Source organism: Acanthopagrus latus, chromosome 2 (genome assembly GCF_904848185.1).
Source record: "Acanthopagrus latus isolate v.2019 chromosome 2, fAcaLat1.1, whole genome shotgun sequence".
Lineage (NCBI taxonomy): Eukaryota > Metazoa > Chordata > Actinopteri > Spariformes > Sparidae > Acanthopagrus > Acanthopagrus latus.
In genome coordinates, this window is record NC_051040.1 from 12,346,454 (window position 1) to 12,368,794 (window position 22,341).

The 22,341-nt window shown below is 46.7% G+C and overlaps 1 protein-coding gene across 7 annotated transcripts in view; it reads left to right on the top strand.

The window, feature by feature from the left end:
- schip1 (schwannomin interacting protein 1) overlaps positions 1 to 22,341 on the top strand; it is a 233,451-nt gene that overhangs the window by 184,935 nt on the left and 26,175 nt on the right. For 4 of the 7 annotated variants that reach the window (XM_037083804.1, XM_037083815.1, XM_037083824.1 and 1 more), the window contains one exon: positions 2,696 to 3,469. In XM_037083804.1, coding sequence (XP_036939699.1) covers positions 2,696 to 3,469 — 774 coding nt within the window. Of the gene's footprint in view, positions 1 to 572; positions 1,080 to 2,695; positions 3,470 to 8,530; positions 8,677 to 17,475; positions 17,815 to 22,341 lie in introns of those variants that run through there. The other 3 variants (XM_037083835.1, XM_037083848.1, XM_037083870.1) reach the window with 3 other exon arrangements.

Here is a 22,341-nt window from a genome sequence, read left to right on the forward strand (position 1 = left end):
CCGATGATAGTGGATGGAGTTGGGAGAGGGGGAGAGGAGGAGGGTGGGTGGGTTGTTGGATGGAGGGGTCAGTGTGGTCACTGCTATGATGGGTGTCATCTATCCGCGGTGATGGTGTGTGTGATGTTGGGCGTTTCTGTCCCCGCTGTTGCCGGGGGTGATATCAGGTTCCTCCTGGGACTTTATTTTTTTTATTTCTTATTTCTTCTTTCGGGAAGGGGAACATTACATCATGCGAGGAATCAAAAGAAACGCGCGCGCGTGATATATAACCTGTCTCGAGGTCGATCATATGTTCCCAGGTGCGACCACGCAACTGTCATGCGTGCAGAGGTGCCACTTGGAGTGCGCTCGACGCACGCAGAGACTGGGCGTGTGCGTTGATGTCCCCCTTGCGAGCCACCCAGGAGAGAGCGAGAGAGCGAGATAGGGCGAGGGGCTGGAGTTGTGTGAGGGGTAGTCTAGTCTTTGACATAAATTAAACGCCCCCCCCCCCCCTCTTCCCAAACACCCGCCAGGCTGCGGGGTGGGGAACGGTGCAGCTGTCAATTTGCATGTATTTGTGGCCAAATCCAGCCTGTATGGTCCGCCTGCCTGCCTGCCTGCCTGCCTGCCTGCCTGCGCCTCGGTTAGTTAATCCCACAGCGGATCAGCTTTAGCGCCGCTCCAGCCTGCCGTCCGCCCGCCTTGCACTGCCTCCCCCCGTCTCTCTCTCTCTCTCTCTCTCTCTGCCTCATTCCCTCTCTGTGTCTCATAAACAGACACTTTAAATGATTGCATTATTTTTAATCGGGCTCATGTGACCGCCGCGTATTGACGCGATAATATCTGGGAACCGGAGCGCCGCTCGAGGAACGCATCGAGCGGGCGATATCTGAAAGGCGATCGCAGCTCGGATACTTCTTCTTCCTCCTCTTCTTCCTAGTTTGGAGACGATAAAAACCTGAATCCGGGTGTTTTCTTCCCTCCAGAGGCTGGTAGCCTACTTGAAGGGTGACAAAGCCGAGATGACAGGCTGGTTCACACACCGCGGGGACTGGTGACCGCGCAGTGATCCAGCGCGTTTGATGAGCACGTCGGTAAGGCTGTTCTCCGCTCTGCTGGCTGGTTTCTATATTAAAATAGAGCTTCCATGCTATGTTTTCAAGCCTCAGTATCTTCTTAATCGTGGCCGTCTTAGGTTGATTTCAGAGCATTAGGCCATAAGTAGGCTGGTAATGTTGTGTGTGCACTTAAGCCCTCCCCCCTAAACCCACAGGGGCTCCTGGAGTTTGTCATGTCAAGAACCGGCAGATCGTTGGAAGTCATCCCAATGAACCGAAAATTGGTTTATTAAATGCTGTTGCTGCCTGTATAGGAGGATAATGAGCGGGACACTGGGAGGGAGAGAAATAACTGAAGGTCCCAGCCCCCCAACATCATTGCGATATGATGTCAAGCTGAAGACAGCCTGCCACCAGGTCACAGGAAACTGTGGCATCCTCACAGCAGCTTCGCTCCCGTTCTTGTCGAGGCTGTTGGCGTTTTTTCGAGGAGGAATGCAAGATCCTCAGCAAAAATTGGCTCATGTCTCTACACCGCATCAGCAATTTGTGCACCCAGTCTTCCAAGATGCTGAGTCACATTGCTTTTTTCCCAACTTAGATCTGCTCTGCATTGCCCCTTGACGTCAACAGCCGGCGTCTGCACAGGTGTGGTCTCGCCGAAGAAGGCTTTTCATCACGAGGACGGTACTGTATGAGCTGCAGTTTGCTCCTCTTGTGTAAGAGGCAAAAACAACAACAACAACAAAAAAAAAGGCCTACTGTAAGCCCTCGTGGTCTTAACCAGTAATCAGCAATCTTCATAATTAATTTCCTTTCCACAGCAGCTCATAATGTGGATCAGGCAGGAATGTGTCGTTAATTTCTCTTTGCCCTGAGAGAAATTTTGCTGCTCCTTGCTTTTCATTAACTTTTAAAAGTGGTGTGAGGCACTATGATAATGCACTCCTGTGGAGAAAAAGACTGATAACTCGGCGAGAGGAGGCTCGGGGCAGGTGGAGATTTGTGGAGGGCCGTAAACAACGCGGACTTTTCATTAGCCGTGAACTAATCAGTCAGTCGGTGATTGGGAGCTCGGCGGGAGCATCGCAGTCAAGGTTAGACAACAACAACTCTGGACTCATCTGTCCGTGTCACAGTTTGGTGTGCTGTTGTGTATCAGCGTGTCGGTGTCACTCACTCTCACCCCTCATAACACCCTGTTTTGTCCCCGCGGTGCTGTGCAGATGTAGCAGTGGGTGGTGGGAGATTACTCTGACACATCCAGCCACACGGCTCCGCCTTCGCTGTGTGTGTCAAGCGTCGCACAAGCTGACACACACGTACACATTCACCGATGCAGAGGAATGTGTGATCAGTTAACACAGGCTGGTACAGCTGTATAGCGGACGGCTGGTCAACGAGTCCGAGAGAGACGATGACGGCATGATTCTGTGCAGAAAAGGAAGTTCCTGCGGGACAGGAAGTGCTTTGTGGTCGCCGGTCTCAAACCACAACACTGCTGTGACTAATCTGTGGCTTCACACTTCCCTAAAATCTCTTTTCATTTTTCTCATCTCCTTCCTCCTTCCCTCTCTTTTCTTTCTCTCTCTCCTAACAACTCTTGTTGTTTCTGAAGTTCACTCCTTTTCTCTGCTCTGTTGTCGTTGCAGGATTACCGGGAGGATGGCATGGACCTGGGGAGTGATGCATCCAGTCGCTCCAGCTCAGAGTCCAACTCCAACAAGGTCACGCCTTGCTCCCCTTCTCTTGACCTGGCCACTTTGGAGGACTACAAGTCCTCCCCCTCTCTGGACCTGGTCACCTTAGAGGACTATGAGGAGGACGAGGACTACCAAGAGTACAAGAAGAAGGTGATAGAGGAGTGGGAAAGCGAGTACGGCGAGGACTACACCTCTCCACAGCCTCCTGGTCAGGAGGAAGGCGGAGGGGGTGTTGTGGGGGTTGATGGCCTTGGCGAAGGCTACAGGAAGACAGTGAACAGTCGCAGCCTCGCCGAAGAATTCCAGGAAGTGAAGACCGTCCCGCCCCTCCCCAGCGGACGCACTGCTACCTCAGCCGCAGCCGTCCCAGAGGAACTGAAACAGAACGGCAATCTGATTTTGCCCCGGAGCAGCCAGCTCGACTCTCCCGGTACACCACAAGGGTGCACAGGGACTCCCAAGCCCAGGCACCGCAGCTCCAGTCATAGCAGGGGGAGCCGCAGCACTGGCGGGGGTGGTGGTGGCAGTGGGGGAGGCAGTGGAGGGACAGGGGGACGGATGGGGGGATACAAAGAGGAGGAGGGCGTAGAGGAGGAACCTCTGCCCACCATGGACTGGGCAGCCCTGGAGAGACACCTGGCTGGGCTGCAGTGCAGAGAGCAGGAGAACCAGAACCTCAACCAGAACCAGAACCACAACATGGGCAAGACTAACTACACCTCGGTAAGTGCCCATCTGTCTGGGGTTTTTATGCTTTTCTGCATGTGTGTCAAAGGTTATCTCTCATAATTTTTCCTCCCACGCTCTGGTGATATCTGTAATCCAGTAGTGATCCGTGTCAGATGGACCCAGGAATCATGAGGTCAGGTTAGCTGGAGTAAGGAGGAGGGATTAGTCAGCTAATGTAGCGCTAAGCTATGTGGCACAGGCATCAACGTGACCATCATGGAAGTCTGGACTGTGCGTCAGTACAGAGAGTCCAACAGTGCAAGTAAACTGGGCCCGGTTACTCTCAGACGCGTTGGTATGTCACAACCTGCTGACCTTACCACCTTGTATCTGTTTAACCTATTTTCAAAAATGTCGATGTACTTTGTTGTGGCCATGTCGTGTTTCCACCAGAAGAGGTCAGTGTTGCACTGACATTCTGCAGAGAGCTGCTGCAGGCTCTTATTAACGCACAGGCAGCTCCAGCGCTAAAGACTGCTTTGATTCACTTATGACATCACTCAGTCTAAATCACAGCAAGCGTCTTATGATTTATTGTTAGTTTGTGGGTCTAGAAGGGTGTATCTTTAAAAACGTTTAGTGAGGAGCAGCAGAGGATTGCTTAGCAGCCACAGTTCCAGTGCTTTCACTTCGCTCTCATGTCACTAAGTAAAAACTAAGCCAGGGCAAATGTGTTTGTTGAGAAAAGGAGGATTGCTGTTCTCTTTTGGTATGCGAGCACCAAGACCTTTTCCTCAGTGCACACAGACAATGGCTGCAGCCAGTGCCATTGTGAGTGTGTTGTGTGTGTTGTGCGTCTTTGTTTGTCTGTCCTGGAGGCCCTCTCTGTCTCCCTGAGGCATGTCAGGAATGCAAGCGGGAGACGTGGGGGATGAGAGGAAGGAAAGAGGGAGGAAAGGACAGGAAGATGGTATCTTTAGAACCAGGCACTTCAGGGGCCACATGGCTCGCGTGTTTACGTCAGTGCTCATTACCTGCTGCCCGTCGTAACCGAGAAGGTCACCTCCTGGTTTAGCTTTAGTCTGGGGAAAGTCTGCTCTCCCTCCGTCTCGCTCTCCCCGGGCAGTGGTCTGTGATATAATTGACCTGGGTGGAGGAAAATCTCTTGAAAGGGAGCCTCTGTCTAAACATGTGGCCGCCGTCGTCCGCCTGCACACACATTCACACACACATGCACATCTTTGCTCATTCGCGGTCTCTGCTGGTGTCTCACATGTGTGCACATGAAGGCGTACTCTAGGCCTGGTGTGGGAGATAGAGATAGCCCAGTCCTGATGGCGATAAAGTGCAGCAGCTTCCAGCTGTGTCTCCTGTAACGAGGAAAAACCGACGCGGGCCTCAGATTTTGATGGCTCTGTGTAGATAAGAAACTGGAATTAGCCGTGTAATCCAACCGGAGCAGGGAGCAGAAGAGATATAGCGGAAAAGACTGGAGAGGAAACCTCATATCCTGGACAATCCTACTCTTAAAATCATTTAAGTGCTTTTGCTACTTCTGTCCAGGATCATACCGGACAATCCATTACCGAGCTTCTGATGTGCATCCTGTCTCCGAGCTTTCAAGTATGCTAACCTGCTAACAAGAGCACAAAAGCAGTCAAGTGTCAGTTTAGAGACTGAGACATTCCCCTCAAGACGTCCCCGGTGTCTCTCTATGTCAAGGGGCATCTGAGTTTCTTAATTCTTAAATTTGCAGGACTTAGCCGACACCCTAGAGAAAAGGGGGGGCTGGCTCTTTTAAAATGTTGTTAAATATTTAGTCATCCTCTCAGGCGGGACGCACCACCAGCGACGAGATGATGCGCGTGTTCATGTATGAAGGGGTCTGTCTGTCTGGGATGTTCGTCGGGGTCCAGAGGGACGGAGATATTCATGCTTCAGTAGAGCTTCAAAAGCATCTGTGCTTTTTAGAAAGACGGGACACAGTGAGCTTCAGAGCTAATAATCCATAGTGGACGCTAAGTGCAGCAGCTACAATATGCCTTATACACACATTTGCTCATATATATACAGAATATATGAACATTTACACACATGTCACTCAGATTGACAATTTTTCCTGTTGATTCTTTAGCCTCGCCTGTTCAATCATAGAGTCTGCAGGTCTTTAAAAAGTTAATTTAGCTTAATGTAAAGGAACACTTTGCAATTTTTGGAAGTTCACTTATATACTCTCTTGGAATGAGTTTGATGAAAACATCGATACCACTCCCTTGTACATTAATCATGAGGCTACAGCCATCAGCGGGTTATCTAAGTATATCATAAATATGTAAAACTAACAAATCCATCTCCACCTCTAAAACTCCCTAATCAACACTTATAATGTCATGTTTCTTGAATCTAGTCAAAATCTAAAGTGCAAACACAAGAAGTTCTGGTGTTACAGGGCATTAGTGCCGGACCAATTTCAAACTGAGCAATTACTGAGTCCAGTCGCACTGATCTTTCACCACATCGTGTGCTGCACTAATGGATTGACACAGACTACTTCCCTTCATTTATTCTGCATGTTGTTTCAATTTTAAATCAATAAACCAGTCATATTGGAGCAGGTGTGTTTAGTTTAGGGTGTGGTGTCTGGCTGCTTCTGCCTGCAGGCTGTGGGTGTGGGATCAAGAGAATTCATGAGGATGAAAGTCAGGCTGACCTGTTTGTAATTTGTTCCTAATGAACTCTGGAGTCGCGTGGCTGCGAGGGTCCCACGGGGACCTCAAGTACACCAGAGGTAACACTAGCACGAGCCCTGCGTTTAGCGCCGCACCCCTGAAAGGTAAACAATAATATTATTCCTCCGAGCTGGGCACGAGGTGAAAAAGGCAGAGATGGGGTCATTCTACATGAATGGATATCCATGCTCAGAAATCTACCTGTGTTGTCTAAGGTGCACACTGGAAGAGCACAAATTCATGCCTACAGGCTATTTCTTTTTCAATCTCAGCGTGCACACGCCCAGACTTACTCACACAATTTAAAAACACCCCATGGGCAAACTGTGGTTATAAAGATATGGCCTGTGCTGAGACCTGCCGCACCACTCCTACTTCGCAGAGACGAGCTCACGCACACACACACGCACTCACTCATGAACACAAGCACACACATGAACACACGTCGACTGAACTGAACTCCGAACCACGCCTGAGCATTTACTCCAAGTGTGGGTGCGTAGCCTCACATGAAACAAGCTCTGGGAATATATCTGTCAACCAGCAGGCACCAGTCACACCGTTTAGGCAAAGGTTTCACACACTGACACACTAATGCCTCGTGACATCTGTGAAATCCTTAATATACATATTCATACTGTACAGTAAAGAGATTAAGCATATTGCCCCTAAATAACCCTAGAGCCTATTTGGGTTCTTGAGCATTTTGGGGAATTTGTCCATTGTAACTGTGAAACGGGCTGCAGTGTAATCCCTCTGGGCACATGCACGTCATTAGCGTACATCTATAAAAAGCGTCTATATTTTTGCTGCCAACAGGCTCAGATTTTTATTCTTAGTCTCTGACAACATTGTGGAAAGGATCTCTACCTAGAAAAACAGCTTTGTTAAAGGGCAAGATCCTTTTTTTTGTGTGAGAATGTCAGGAGAGGCGCAGACGTAAAGCTGCGGTATGTGACGTATTTAGAAACACGTCTGCTTATATAGTCCTATATCCCTGAACTCTACGATGTCTATGTACAAGTCTGTTTCTGCTCTAATGTTTGCAAATGCAAATGTAAACATATGACTTTAATATCCATATATCAAGAGCTCTGTCTCTGTTTGTTTATAGGCCTGTAACAGAGCTGCATAGTGCACCTTTAATGGTTTATTTTGACCACACCAGAGTTGGTGATTATTGGAACAATGGAATGATGAACCAAGAAGGTCTTGGTGTGTCTCAGACGGGATCCTGGTTGAAAAATACAGAGGTTATAAAACACAACATCTGCTCACATCAGTCACAACAGTTATCTTTTGTTCAGTCTTACCATCTTGTACTTAAGCACAGCAGGACGGTCTTCTCATGTATCATCTTGTTTGGTAAGGTCTGTGTAAATGCCACACAGAGCTATATAATTTATGTAATTGCATATGTACAAATTTACCTTGCATCTGTTTCCAGCTGTCTGAGGAAGTAACCTGTCAGTGAGCATCTAACTAATAGGAAGGCGCTGCTCAAGCACACCATATCATATAAACAGTAAATTTTAAAAAAAGGCCAAGAGCTGAACCAAGTTGTTCAAGCGTGAAGCGCTCTGCCTCAGAAAGGCACTCGAGGGCTGCGCAGAATAAGAGGACGGGAAGGAGGCAGAGAGTGGTTTGAGAAAAGAGCAAAAGCAGAGGTTTTATGTTTCCCTCTCTCTACTCTGTTCTCTGTGATCACGAACAAGTTCAGCAGTTGAACTGCGCTCGCAAACCCTCCACTTACAACCTAACTACCACCCTCTCTCAGTTCTCAGACTGTGTACGTAGAGGGAGAGGCCCGAGAGTAGCAGAGGATGGAAATTGTAGGGTTTGAGAGGTCTTGAGTGCCGCTATAGTGGATATAAATAGCCAAAAGTTAGCAAAGGAAAAACAAAGCAGTGGAAGCATGAATTAAGGTTAGGAGAATGTAGAGGGTGATAGGAGGGATCATAAGCGACCTGCCGGAGGGGGGAGGGAGGTGAGAGTGGGCTCAAAATTTGAGGGAGCCAAAAAAGGCTGCAAGAATGGAGGAGTAGTCAACATATGTATGGGTAGGAAGAGGGAGGAACTTCAGAGACGGGGGGCTTTTATCCAGGTGTGGAGTTCGCTCTCTGAGGCTCTGGTGTCTGGTTCAGCCCACATGGCTTAACCGCTGGTCCTCGTGTGTGTGTGTGAGTGTGTGTGTGTGTGTGTGTGCATGTATGTGCCGGTACCAGCTGATACACGCCCGGCCCTCTGCACACCACAGCTCACACACACTCGTCTCACACACACTGCCTCAGTCGAGCAGTTTTCTGTCTCCTATTAGTCCACACACACACACACGCAGGCAGGCAGGCAGACACTCACCTCACTAAATCACAAAGGATATCTTTTTCTCCTCGTGGTATCCAGACAGTCTGCCAGTGTTGGTAGATGTGTTTTTTTCTCCTCTTCTTTTTTTTTTTTTTTTTTCATCAGTGGAGTATTTTTCCTCTCAGCTTAACCTTGGATTCCTCACAGGAAGTCGGGCACTTAACTCAGGTAAAGCTGAAAAAAATGACCTCTTGTAAGCAGTGCAGAAGGTGCTTACTGTTGGGCTTTTCAGACCCTTTTGTACATTATATGTGTGTGATGTGGCTCTAGTCAAACCAAGACAAAACTTCAGAGAGTTCAGACTAAAAGTCAGAGAGATGTAATTATAGCCTAGGGGCACCGCATTCCTCTGCTTTTGTGTTTGTGTCTCACAGAAAAGTTAAATATGTGGAGATGTGAAGTAGAGCCAGCTGCACATCCGTCCGCGGATCTCAGGTTCCTCATTCTACGTGAACAAAGAGCAGGTTCACGCAGGCTGACCATATGTTGGTTGCTACTTGGCAAGGACAGAATATCATCAAATATGCAGCGCACATGTATTTGAATCCTGTTTTAAATAAGCAAAGCCTCGTGCTGCACACCTGTTTTGAATGTTCCTCTACCTTGAGGTGCTGAGGAAGCGTGTGACACACCGAGCAGAGCTCAGAGAACTGGCCCGAGACAAAGCCCTACTGGTCAAAATGTCTGCATTGCCTTTGGATACCTTGTGACACACGCTGAATTTTTAATTTGCACTTGCACACACACCAGTGAGAGAGCTCTGGCGACTGACTACACACACTTTCTGAGCATTAACCTGCGTGGAGGGAGCGATGAGGCCGTCAATTCAGAGAGATAAACAAAAGCATGCAAATGAATTTGTTTGGAGGGTCTTCTTGTATACATGCGGAGTACAAATCAAGGAGAAGTCAAATAAGAAGGCGCAGCTGGCCTCGCAGCTGATGGTCTTTTGCTTGAGGGAACAGAAACGGCAGAAGCAAAACATTAGAACAAACTACCTTAAATGGGTAAAAATCTGATTGGGAGGGCTGAGCAGCCTGTCAGTTAGCTCCCTCAGCACTGGTGATTCAACACACTCAATCAGCCAACTGTGCCCGACGGCCAGCTGTCTGCTCGGAGTGTTAGTTAGGCAAAGAGGCGAAGATATACAGCCGAGTTTGTTGTTGAAGTGAGGAGCCCGGCGTGGCCTTCAGCTGAAGTCAGGCTGCCTGTTATTCCATGTTTTGTCTGGAGGGGGTACGCACCTGCACGCGCACCTGCACCCATGTAAAAATCAAAGCTTGCGCTGTTCAGATTGACCTGCAGGCTGGTTTGGTCGTGCTGCATACAAGCCGTAACCAGGGGAAACATAAACATCCGAGACATAACAACGGGTTATTAGGTTCGAGACAGGAGTGGTGCTGTCTGAACTGCCCTTATCTGATGTCAAAGTACAGTTTAATCAGCTGCGTGGTGAGCTCTCCTCGTCTGCACAGGTAAACAAACGCAGAAACACTCAGAGCTGTTTGTGTTGATGAGTAATGATGACGCTTAAGGTGTAGGAGAACTGATAAAGCTTCCTGTTTGGTCCCTGGAGGTGTGCTTAAATACATTTTTAAGGGTACTTGTACTCCATTTTTCTGATACTTCATACTTCATTTGTATGGGTAACTTTCACCTTTTACCAACTTGATCCTTCATTTTAGGCTTCATTAGGCTCCACATTTTCTGAGTGCAACACCAAACACAAATCCCAGGTCAAACGTAATGTAGGTGCTGACTACAGACAATACTCATTACGTCATCATGGTGTCATGTGTTGAAAGCTTGTATGTTGAAGCAAACGCTGTGATCCGACCCTCTCGCTGAAGTCACATAGTGCAGAAACAAGTGACGGCACAAAGCGCAGCCCCCGGCGACACATTCCACCACTGTTGGTCTGGTTGATCATCCTCATTGATACGCAAAGAGTCACACAAACACACCCTCCCTCTGATTCACCCCGCCATGATTCACCGAGTTCAGCATGTTATATCCTATCTGCCATGAGAGTCAGCTTAGCCTCATGCCAAGCTTCCAACCCAGTTTCTTACACAGCTGCAAATCTCTACCTTCTTGTTCTTCCTCTTCCGTTCTTCTCCCTTTCTCCCAGACATCTCCTGTCCTTCACCACCATTCCCACCCCTGTTCCCTGCTAATTGTCCTCTTCCTCAAGCTGTCGGGAGGCATTACAGCCTTATGTTCTCACGACGGCAGAATACAGCAGGAGACCATTTCCCCCTCTCCGCCCTGTGAAAACTATCAAAGAGGGGGCGCGGGCCGTGAGTGGCAGAGCGTGCTGGGGAGGAAATGGGGATTTATGTAGTAGCGAGGAGACGGCCCTCTAATGTTATAACTTCCTGTCAGTCCTCATACTGCAGCGTCACCACAGAGCAGAGCCGAGCGCACACGCTCAACTCAGGGTGGCCTTATAAGTAAGAGTGAGGCTGAGGAATAGAGAAAAAAAGAAACAAGGTTTACTCTGAGGAGGCAACAAAAGAGTGAGAGCTGGAAATTCGGAGAGACGGTTTATGTTTTCTAAGCAGCGAGGGATTTTAAACTGCTATCCATCACCTCTCCTGTCTGTTGTCGGAGGAATAAAGGGGTTGAGTCACACACACACACACACACACACACACACACACACACACACACACACACAGAGGCCTGTACTTGTGTGTGTGCTTGCGTGTACAAGTGTGCTCATTTGGGTGGAGCTGAAACATGAAACACTGGTCTTTTCTGCTCCTAATTACAGAGCATGTGGGTTTGGGTGTGTGTGTGTGTGTGTGTGTGTGTGTGTGTGTGTGTGTGTGTGTGTGTGTGTGTGTGTGTGTGTGTCTGAGAGAGAAGTGGGTTGTGATCTGGTCTGTTTTTATCGGGCTAAAAATACGTGCTCAAATCATGTCTAAACACCCACACAGACCCCAACAAAACAAGGGTATTTTTGCCTGTATGTTATCTAAGACGTCTGTTCGTGTGTGTGTGCATGTGTGTGTGTGTATGTGTGAGACAGAGAGAGAGGGGGGAGCGAGAGCGAGAATTTGTGCCAGGTCATGCAGAGAGCTTCATCTGTTGCTGTAGCAGAGCACTTTTATCTCCTCACAGACTCAAAATTCAAAATAAATCATTCCATCGGACCGAGGCAGGGCTGCAGCTAACGATCACACCCTTGATCAGTCAGTCGCTTTGTCGGTAAAATGGCAGAAAAAAGTGAAAGTTGCCTGTTTCAGGTACATCACACACAACAAAGAAAGGCAGCTACCAGTCTGGACTGCTAGCTGCACGGCTAACTGAGTTAAGTAGCTAACAGTAAGCAGGAGTTGGTGCCTACAGTGGCGATATCGTGCCCCCTATTTGTTTGGAGGATGAATCTGAAATGTGGCCGGCTCTTCCATAATGTAATAATTACAAGTTAGTCTGCTGGTTATTTCTCGCTCAATCGGTCATTTTGGTCTATAAAATGTCAGACAATAGAGCAAAAATCTACATTTTTCACAGCTGCAGTTGCTGCTTATAGATGTGATTGTCAGTGTCGATTGGTTTTCCGCATCAGATGAAGCCGGAAGTAGCTTGAGAGTGAGATATCTTACGTCCGTCTTAACTCTTTTAACAGTTGCGCATGTACATTGGACAGAATCAGGTCACGTCGTATTAGCCCGTGTTCCATGTAGCAAGTCATATAAGCATAGTAATCATTTGTCAAATCTTTATCATTCACTGCTTACTTATGGAGCGATTAGAAATACACTGGATAGTGAAAATCTGCAGGAGCATCAGCCATATTTTAAGGTGAAACAACCTATCTGATAACCCATTAGCAGCATTTAGACAACAGCTAACATTAGCATTCAACCACTTTCTGGGCAACAGTATATTGATAGTGTTACACAGCACAATAGTTTAATTTTGAACATTTTCAACACATTTAAAGCAGTGAAATGAAAATGATCTTTCAGATTCTCTACATTTGTACGACTTGGGAAAAGGAACAACTGCAGTACGAAATCAAAGCTGCTTAGAGGAAAAATGGCCGCCGTATGAATATGGTCTATTGACAGTCACAAGTATGCAAGTGCTCTACTAAAAACATGTCTGTAGATTAATCACCTAATTGTTTCAACACAAACTAAAGTCAGTTCTCTCTCTCGATTTGATGATTTCTTGTTTGCTCTCTCCAGTTTTTATCCGTAGTCAAGACAACAAGAGGCACATCTCGTCCGTCTCGGCTGCTTAGTATTCACTGTGACTCACAGCTCCTGCTTCGTAACGACTTTATAGCTGCACAAGTTTAATTGGTGGTCATCTATTCATTTACTCAGCTGGTCTGCAGATTTACTGGTGCATTTGAACATGTGAAACAAACATTAATACAGCCTGGTGGTCACAGCATGCTCAGTCTTCCCACCACCAACTGTAGACAGTCCTCATTAGAACAACCTCTGGTGGATGATCATGAGACTGAGCCCACACACACATACACACACACACACACACACACATGCACTCCCTGGCCTTCCACATCAGTTCCTCCCTGTCAGAGTGAGCTCATTACTGCCAGAATCTGGCCCTCACACTGAGCCAACCTGCTTTGCTATGCAGTGTTTTTACACTGGCACAAAATGTCAGCTCGCTAAAAGCATCTGTGCTCCCCTCTCCCCGCTGTGAAGGAGAGCGAGGCAGACTAACGGAAAGAGAGGGGAAGGAGGAGGAAGATGGAGAAAAGTGGTGAAAAGAAAGCAAATGTAGCTATACTCAAAGGCCAGAGACAGAGAGAGAGAGAGAGAGAGAGAGAGGGAGGGAGGGGAAGGAGGGGGTAGATGGCAAAGAGGCTGAAAAGAGAGAGGGCAAGCTGTTTGTCGGAGAAAGCGAGGAGGCGTCGCAGCATGACTGAGAAGCCTGTTTTTTCCATGAGCTGTACGGAGTGTTACGGGGCATTATTTACCACCTACAGTATCGTTTCCAGCTCACCCGAGCAGAGTGAACCTCCGCGCTATTCACTCCGTCATCAGCGACTTATGATAGGGTGTTTCTTATTTCTGCTTGCGTCTATAAATATGCCAACATGGCAGAGTTAAATACACACGAGTGGTGTTTTGATGTGCGGGGAAGACGGGGATGAGGCCAGCCGAGCTACAACACTTCCCTCACAGCGAGAGTGACACACATAACAGCAATTTCTCTGGCTCTGTGCGGACATAAATTACATACTGCTGCTGAAGTTTGCCATTAGGATCAGCATACAGCTGTGTTTTAGCAGAAAGGCACTTGTCTTTTAGTTCTTAGAGTAACACCACCCAGTCGAACGTCTCATTATGTGGCCGGTGTGTGTGGGAGGCTGAACTGCAGTCTGCCTGCTGTCTCCTCCTGTCTCCAGTTAATAATCTTTGTTCTGAATCTTCTTTGTGCTGATTTAGGCCGCTTACATAATCACGGTTATTGAGTTTGTTTGCTGTCGCCATTTAACTTGGTTAATGCTCATTAGAATTTAAGAATCGGGAGCTACACGCTTCACAGTCTGGGTTGTGCCAGGTATTGTTTTTCTTTTTCTGGTGCAGATAAAGAGGTGGTGTCTCAGTCTACACCTGTGCCGTGACTCATTGCAAAAGCATGTGAAGGTCAACAGGGAGGGGGGTCTTCAGGGTGACTGCTGCCATGGTGATGGAGGAGAGAAAGAGGCTTTGCTTGTGGCTCAGAGATGTGGAACATCAAAGTTTGTTTTTGCTCCTTGTGTGCGTGCACGCGCCTCAGCGTGGATCCCAAAGAGAAATCAGCGAAACGCCTTTGATTCGACACATTTGAAGCTGTAAAGATCTTAATAGTGAAGCTGGAGCATGACATCATTGACTCACATCTACAGGGTGTTGCCTTTTGTTTGATGTTGTTCACCCGTTAAGCCTGCGGACCCGCTGAAATAGTCGAGCTGTAGCTTCACCACCCTGCTCATCATAGAGACTTTTGATTGATCCAACTAAAAATAGAGGGAAATCTGTCCGTCTCACACTTGACGGCTGTATTGCCAAGGACCTGAGTAGATTGGATGAGCAGTTCTCGAGAAGAGAAACCTCACCTTGATTGCATGAGTTTAAATAACATTCACTGACTACGATACACCCAGAACCGAGTTGAGAGAGGCCTAGGGTTAATTCTCCCTTTCTGCACTGTTGGTTGTACCCAATTAGTGGTCAGCTAATTTGTGGTTTGATGTTGAATTTTTGATAAGCCTGTGCCTGACCTTTCCAGTGCTCTTGGAACTCGCTATAACTCAGGGTTAGCTGGCTGGCTCAAGTATGAATTTGTGAATTTGCACCTCTGCCCACCAAACCAATCGGTGGCCCGTGTGCGTCAGATGATGCACTTCATTTGAAACATCCACACACTTTAAGAGAACTCAGTTTGTTTCTAAACTTCGCACCAAAATGTTTCAGAGCCTCAGGTAAGCAGATTTGCATGTGATTGTGCTGTGAAGTCCGACAAAAGTCCACAACAAGTCACCAGTTGTTATCCAGAAGTAGAGGGTAGAAAGTACACACTGGAGAAAATATGCAACAACAACCCTGTTGGCTGATGTATTAGCTAACAGCTAACCCAACATATCCAGCAGAAACACAACAACATGAGATTAAAATGGAGAAAAGATCCCTTGACTTGCCATATGTTAGACTCTCCTCGCCAGCCGCTTTTTAATCTATCTGCCATTAATAGCTCAGCTTCACTGTCCCCCCCCCCCCACCACCACCACTCACTGTATGCCCATAAACTCAGCATAAGCTTAACAGTGCTTTTACGAGGGCCCCGTCGGTAGCTTTCGCTGGAAGAAAAACAAGTTTATCGCAGGCCAATGCCATGCACAGATAATTATATCCAAGGTTAGTGTGACAGGACGGGCACTGTTCCAGCCCGCCCCAGCTTGGTATCACCAGAAGGCCAGACCAGAGTTGGTGATGTGCAGGCGCGAGCGGAGAGATCAGAGCAGGGAGCTCATCGATCCACTTCCAGGTCATTAAACCCAAGAGTGGTCTTATCAGGGGGGGAAAGCAGCGTCACCCAATGGAGATCAATACCGGATAGAGAGATCTGGCACCAGAGGAGGGATGAGATAACAGGAGGTGTTTGCAGCTAGCTACCCTTCCAAAAAAAAAAAAAAAAGACACAAATGTAAGATAGAGCAGATGTTTGATTTAATTGCATCAGGATGTCACATTCCCCACATTCTGGTGCAAAGCTGCTCCACTGCTTTAATGGGAGTTGTACAGTGGAGAAACACAAAATGCTGTGTGTGGTTTTGAGAACGTGGTAAGATTTGTGCTAAAATAATTAGCTGATCAACCAATTTGTCAAAAAGTAGAAATTTTAGTAAAAAAATTAGAAGTTTTAAAACACGATTAATGGTTTGAATATGTAGCAAAAATTACTCCAAAGATTTACATTCCAATTGATAAATATAATGGCATGGTGCTTTTTCTGTTTTATCTTATTGTGACTGGAACATCATTGTTTGTTTTGAGACTGTTGAGAGACCTAAACTGTAGTGGCCCAAATCTGCCAAAACAAACATAACTGTGTGCAATCAAAAGGGAAAATAATATAGAAAAATGAATATAGTGATAGATAAATGCATTAAAAAGTGAATTAACAGATAAATATAATTAAACATGTAATGGGAAAGTAAACACGTTTATTTACTATTATAATAGAACCATTTAGTTGCATATTAATTACATTTTTTGAGTTCTTTTATGTCATTACTTTTTTATTTTGGCAGTCTCTTTCCTTAATGTGAAGATGGAATTTTGACATTTTGCACTGTTCCTGACATTAGTTAGATTTGGACATGTTGCAGCATTTTTTATATGTCAGTTTCTGAGTTTTCTTCAGTTGTTTTTCCCCTTAAAAGCATTTTTCATTATTCAAACCAGTGGTCTAAGAATAGAGGGCGTTAAATGCTGAATAAACAATGAAGTCCTATGAGGAGAAGTTGTTATTTGTAATTTTGGTCTTTATAAATACATTTTGAATTGAAGTGATGAATGACGAAATAACTGATTGCAAAATAATACTTAAAGTTCTCCAGAAGCAGGACACATGTTTACATCTCACTGAGATCAAACATTATGGACAAACCAGAAAACAAAGGGGTGGATTTATAACAGTATATGGGTAGAGGTCAGGATGGAGCGATGGAGAAGGGAGAGATTATGTGAGTAGGTCGGCCCGTGTGTGGATTATAGACCGGCCATCTGCCGCTATGAGATTATAATCCTACAAAGAGACAAACAGAGAATGAGGGGAAGATGTACATGCTATGCTATGCCCACACATCATGTGTACTTTGACAGGGAGTGACACATATTTCTGCATATAAAACTATCTAGATTATGAGTTAAATCAGATCAAACGATAAGTAGAAGATTTCACAACTGAACATGGATGAATGCCATCAGTTGGTGGTTGACATTTTTGGACACTTGGTGCTGAAAACACATTATTGGGTTTGTTTTAGTTGTTTTAAAGTGTTGCAGCATTCTGTGTTTGTTGACTGAAAGCAGCACAGAAATGGATTAATATGAAGACTGATTAAGAAGGTCCCTCCTCTGCCCTTTTCTTCCTCTTCTGTCTGTGTCTCTGTCTGGCACGACTCCATATGAATGACATCCAGACCCTGACCCACACCGACCTCTCCCTCCCTCCGTCCTCCACCGTCCTCTCTCCCCGCTGGCCGGCTCTGCTCACACTCAGCTCCTCCCCCTCTCAGTCCGAACCAGACAGAGAGAGGCGACCGGGAGTGTACTCTCTGCTTTTCACTGCTCCCCTCCCTCTCTCTCTCTCTCTCTCTCTCTCTCTCTCTCTCTCTCTCTCTCTCTCTCTCTCTCTCTCTCTCTCTCTCTCTCTCTCTCTCTCTCTCTCTCTCTCTCTCTCTCTCTCTCGTTCTCACACCCCTCCTCCAGTCCTCTCGCTCCCCTCCCTCTTTCGGCTTTGGGGAAGCGGCGATCAGATCCTGCCCTTCTCTCTCTCAGTCAACAGAAAAACAATCCGAACAACAGGGATAGAAAGCAGGAGGTGAAGTCTTAGCTGCCTGACAGGGAGGAGAACTGAGAATTCTTTCAGTTTGGATCGAGGACAGGGTGGGATCCCTGCTCCACCTCCTTTACTCTCCTCTCCTCTCCGCTGGAATACCGCTGCAGGGCTGGGAATCTTGTCCCAGTCCCGCTCCTTTTCCCCTCAGCGCAGCCAGCTCCGCTCTAGGATGCTGTGAGGATGGTCCACCAGGAAAACTGTTCTTACCAGGTAGTTCTCAAGAGTGACTAATTCATTCAGTGTCTTTGCCATTTAACAAACAAACCGGTGTTGATTGTGTTGCTCTTAGTTTCTCCGATTGTCCTGTTTTACCTCCTCAGTTCAGTTCATCGCAGATCCTTGTGTGTCACGTCAAAAACTAGGACATTGTTGCACATGTGTGTCACTGCTGAGACCTGTGTGGGAGTATTCGTCTGTGTTTTGTGCTTACGTGATTGTGTTGTGAATCTGATGGCTGGCTGGTTGCTAAGAGAGCACTTGACTCAAGGGAATAATGTCCCACCCTCCCCTCCACCTCCTCCTCCTGATCCAGCCTCATCTATGCATGCCAAGGAAGCTGAGGTGTGCATGCAAGAGCAAGTTTATGCTGTCATGAATGAAGTCGGTGGGTGTGCAAATGCATGCAGCAGAAGTGGATGCATGGAAGTCAGCGTACGGTGCAGACAAGATGAAGGGAATTTAAATGTGAGTGGCTGCTCGGAGGGTTGTGTGGGTGTGTGTGTGTGTCTGTGTATGTGTGCGTGATTGTGTTGCAACATGTGACAGCCGTGTCCCACTTTGTCTAACGAGGAATTGGGAGGAAAATGAAGGGGGTCGTGATTAAAAGGAAATGCGAGCACATCACAGCCGTGCATCTGCTTTTTCTATAACCAGCTCCACTTGGGAAGAAAGTCTGCAATGCAGTGGAGATAGAGAGTGGGAACAAGCAGAGAGGTAGATGAAAGACAGAAGAGATGAGCTGAATATGCCAGGGGAGGCATCGAGGGGGGAGAGAGATGGAGCGTCTTTGATGGGAAAGAAGCAGGGAAATGCTGCAGAGGAAGTGATGACAAGGAAAACATGAGGGTCCTGGAGAAATGGATTGGCCTTGTGGGTGCACTTAAAGTGTTTTATCAACATGAAACTGGAGAGTCCAGGTCCTCCAACGCTCCCTTTGGAAGCACGTCTGGTATATGAATGTATTGGGAAACAAATGACTGAATGACTAGCTGAAGGCCTTCGAGCAGCGAGCGCTCACCTCTGTGGCATTATCAATACTCATGAAAGCTAAACTCTTGTCACTTTCACACACATCCTCCAAAGAGATCGGCTTTAATAAACTTCCCCTTTGGGTTCTCCGGTTTAGGGAAAAACCACAAAAAGACTCTCACCAGAAACATTTGCATTAATCGCAGCTTCAAGTTCCACATATTTGTATTTGTCCTGTCAGGAGGGCAGATTAGCGCCTCCGTGGTTGAGGGACCAGTTGTGTAACGGGATAAGGATTTCCTGCCATGCTTTCGTGGCAGATAAAAAAAAAAAAAAAGCTGGATGGAGCGGCAGAGAGATGCGAGGAACGAGCAAGCAGATAACCAGAGGAAAGTGACGCCAAAGGGGCTGGAGACAGCAGATGAAAGGAGGAGATGAAACAGGAACACGGGAAGTATTGACAGCGCGGGCTGAGCACAATGAAGGCAGAGATGGGCGGAAAGAAAGCAACGACAGCGGCCCTCTGATGTGACGTGATACGGAGACGTAATAAAGGCAACGAAAATGCAAGGAGGAAAAAAAAAAAGTTTATTGGGGCTGGAAAAGCAAAGACAGATGCAGAGAATTAGAGGAAGCTGGTAAGCTGAACCGAGGGTCCAGGCTCTGATAACAGCGGATCTCGAGAGGCCCCCTCAATTAGACCGGTTACCTGGCAACCAGCAGGCAGACAGCGCCCCTCACACACTCATTCACAGGCGCACACACACACACATCCAGGAATGGAAAGAAGCAATGGGGGGGAAGGAGCAGAGGAGGAAAGGGAACGGGAGGTTTAATGAGGGCGTGAGATGGACAAGGAGTAAACAGATAAAGTGGAAAAAGATGGACGTCAGCAGGGTGTTGTCCCCGTCTTTCAGTCGTCTCCCGGGATGGTCTGTGTCTTATAGGCGATCTCTGTTTTGGTTATCAGCGTCGTTGTTTTCCTCCCCTTTAATTAAGCTGCGGTCCCTCTGTCAAACAACCACGAAAGGCATCTTTTTCCATCTCCATAATGTTTGAGGCAGGCTCCCACTTAATGTCAGAAAGCATTAGCCAATTAAGTCCGAGGCCGACCCGGGGAGAACCAATAAAGCCACCATTTTGACCAGAAACATCTATTGATTTGAGCTGCGTCAATTTTGCAAACAAGGCCCAAAATGTTCATCTCATCATTGAATCAACTGCTGCAGCCGTCCTCTCCATCTCGCTGCTCTTCATTTTGTTAAGTGCTTAAGTGAGCTAAAAGCACGCCGCTCCTCGGTGTGTTTACTAGCGGCCGAGGTCTCAATATGTCGTCCCGTTTTCACGTTCCCTTATGAATCTGTAAATCTCTGCTGTGCGGTATTGCCCGTGTGCCACTGCAGCACCGGCAGGTTGAAGGGTGACGGAGAGATTTATCAGCTCGGCCGCAGCGTTGTCATCATCGGGGGGGGGCGCGAGAACGCTGTCAGCTCGCCAAGGACCCAGGACTTGTGGTTGCATGTCGAAATCACACCGCACTCTGCAGTACTCTTGTGCATGTATGTGAGGATTCACGTGTGTTCTCGGGTCATGCATGTGTATCCACAAGCTTGTGCAGTTTTTCATGCTTAGCTGGGGAGCGGCGAGGGAGTGCTCAGTGTAACAGTATATGAGGTGTGGCCCCCGATGAATTATAAATGAGGACTAGCGGTACAATAGATGCCACTGATGGATGGCGCAGGAATGACAGAACTGATCAATAAGGCCGTACAATGAAGCCAAATGTATGGAATTAGCGACATGATAAATGAGCCGAGTGTGCCAGGAAGTAATTATAGCATGTAGCTCCCCCTGAAACCGCTAATTGTCATGTTTACACTTCTGTTTATGTACAAATAAACAAACAGATTGCACCATAGCGAGGGCACGTTTTTTCACTTTGGACAGAGCCAGGCTGTCTGTTTCTCTTTCTCTAGTCACAATGCAAAGCTAAGCTAATTATTTTGATTGTTGATGAATCTGTCGATTGTTTACTTGGTGCATCAGTTAGGTGTTTGGCCTATAAATGTTAGAAAATGCTGAAAATGTGTGGATCAGCATTTCCCAAAGCCTGAGAAGACATCCTTCATTCTTAAGTTAGTGAGATATTGAGTTTACTGTCATAGAGGAACAGAGAAGACAGAAAATATTCACATTTAAGAGGCTGGAATCAGAGAATTTTTGACTTTATTTATCTTTAAAAAGCACTCTTGCTGATGGCCGTTATTTCATCATGTCATTGACAACTAATCAATCAGCCGCTGCAGCTCTAATTTCCTATTCCTCTAAATGGCCTCGCTGTAATTAATCAGGACGGGAGCCGACACAAGAAAGGAAATATAATGAACTAATATAATCATCCCTTCATCCATTATCTGTACTTGCTTATCCTTTGGAGGGCGGCGGGGGGATTGGAGCCGATCCCAGCAGGCATTGATCGAGGGGTTGGGTAAACACCGGAGAGGTTGCTAGTTTATCTGCTAATAAGCAACTGATATATTAAAACAAAAAAGATTGTTACATCCGGTGTTATCAGTGTAAATGTGAGAGCTTGTCATGGCATAGACTTTTGGTCATATTGTCCAAGAAAGGAACATTTGAGGGGGGGGAATGAATTCTTTCCCTCAAACATACAGCCAGAGGAAAGTGTGGTTTAGAGGTTTGATGTATGTAGAAGGTAGTTTCCCCGGCGAGCCTCTTTTTCCTCCTCATATCATACAATTTGCCAAAAACTGCCCTCTCCCTCTAAGACCGGCCTCTGTGTGAGTTTGCGGACTTCCCGATGGGCCGCCCCGCGCTCCTTTTCGCAGCCCAATTTGTTTGGAACACAGAGCATCGCCATGGAGAAATTCTCACCACGTCGCCATGGCAGCAGCCCCCGTTCTTTTTCCTCCTGCTTTCCAAAATAAGGCCAGATCCGAGTCTGCAGCATTCCTCTCGTATGTGTCAGTAAATGTGATCCGGAGTTACAATAACACACATGTTAAAGGAGCAGTACGTGTTACAGATACAGAAACTTGGGAAACTAGCACAAATTCCATCTTTATACCGAGGAAGGGGCCATAAAGAGTTGTGAGACAAACCGACACAGTGTTCATGAATTCATGTGTCTTAAAATACATCATCTAGGGTTAAGAACACTCTCTGGCTTTGTCTACGGGGGAGGCCGTGCTCGTTGGAATGCATGTAAACTGGAATATTATTGGAATATTCATTATCATTAGCCTTGTTAACTCCTAAATGCCCTAAATGTAAATGTAAACAACTTAGTAGGAATGTTGTCTCTTCCAGAAAGGAAGGGAGAGCAGGTATCCACTTGTATAAAACAAGGAGGGTGAGGACAAATGTAGAGAAGTGTATGTGAGACATCTATAGGGGTCAGCTTTAATAATCAGCCAAAGGAATGTAGTGATACATGTAATGATATAGTATTTTGTTTTAGGGTGCTTTTCAGGCAAATCGTAAAAGACTGTGTTAAAAAACTTCATGTCACCTCTTAGAGCAGTGTTT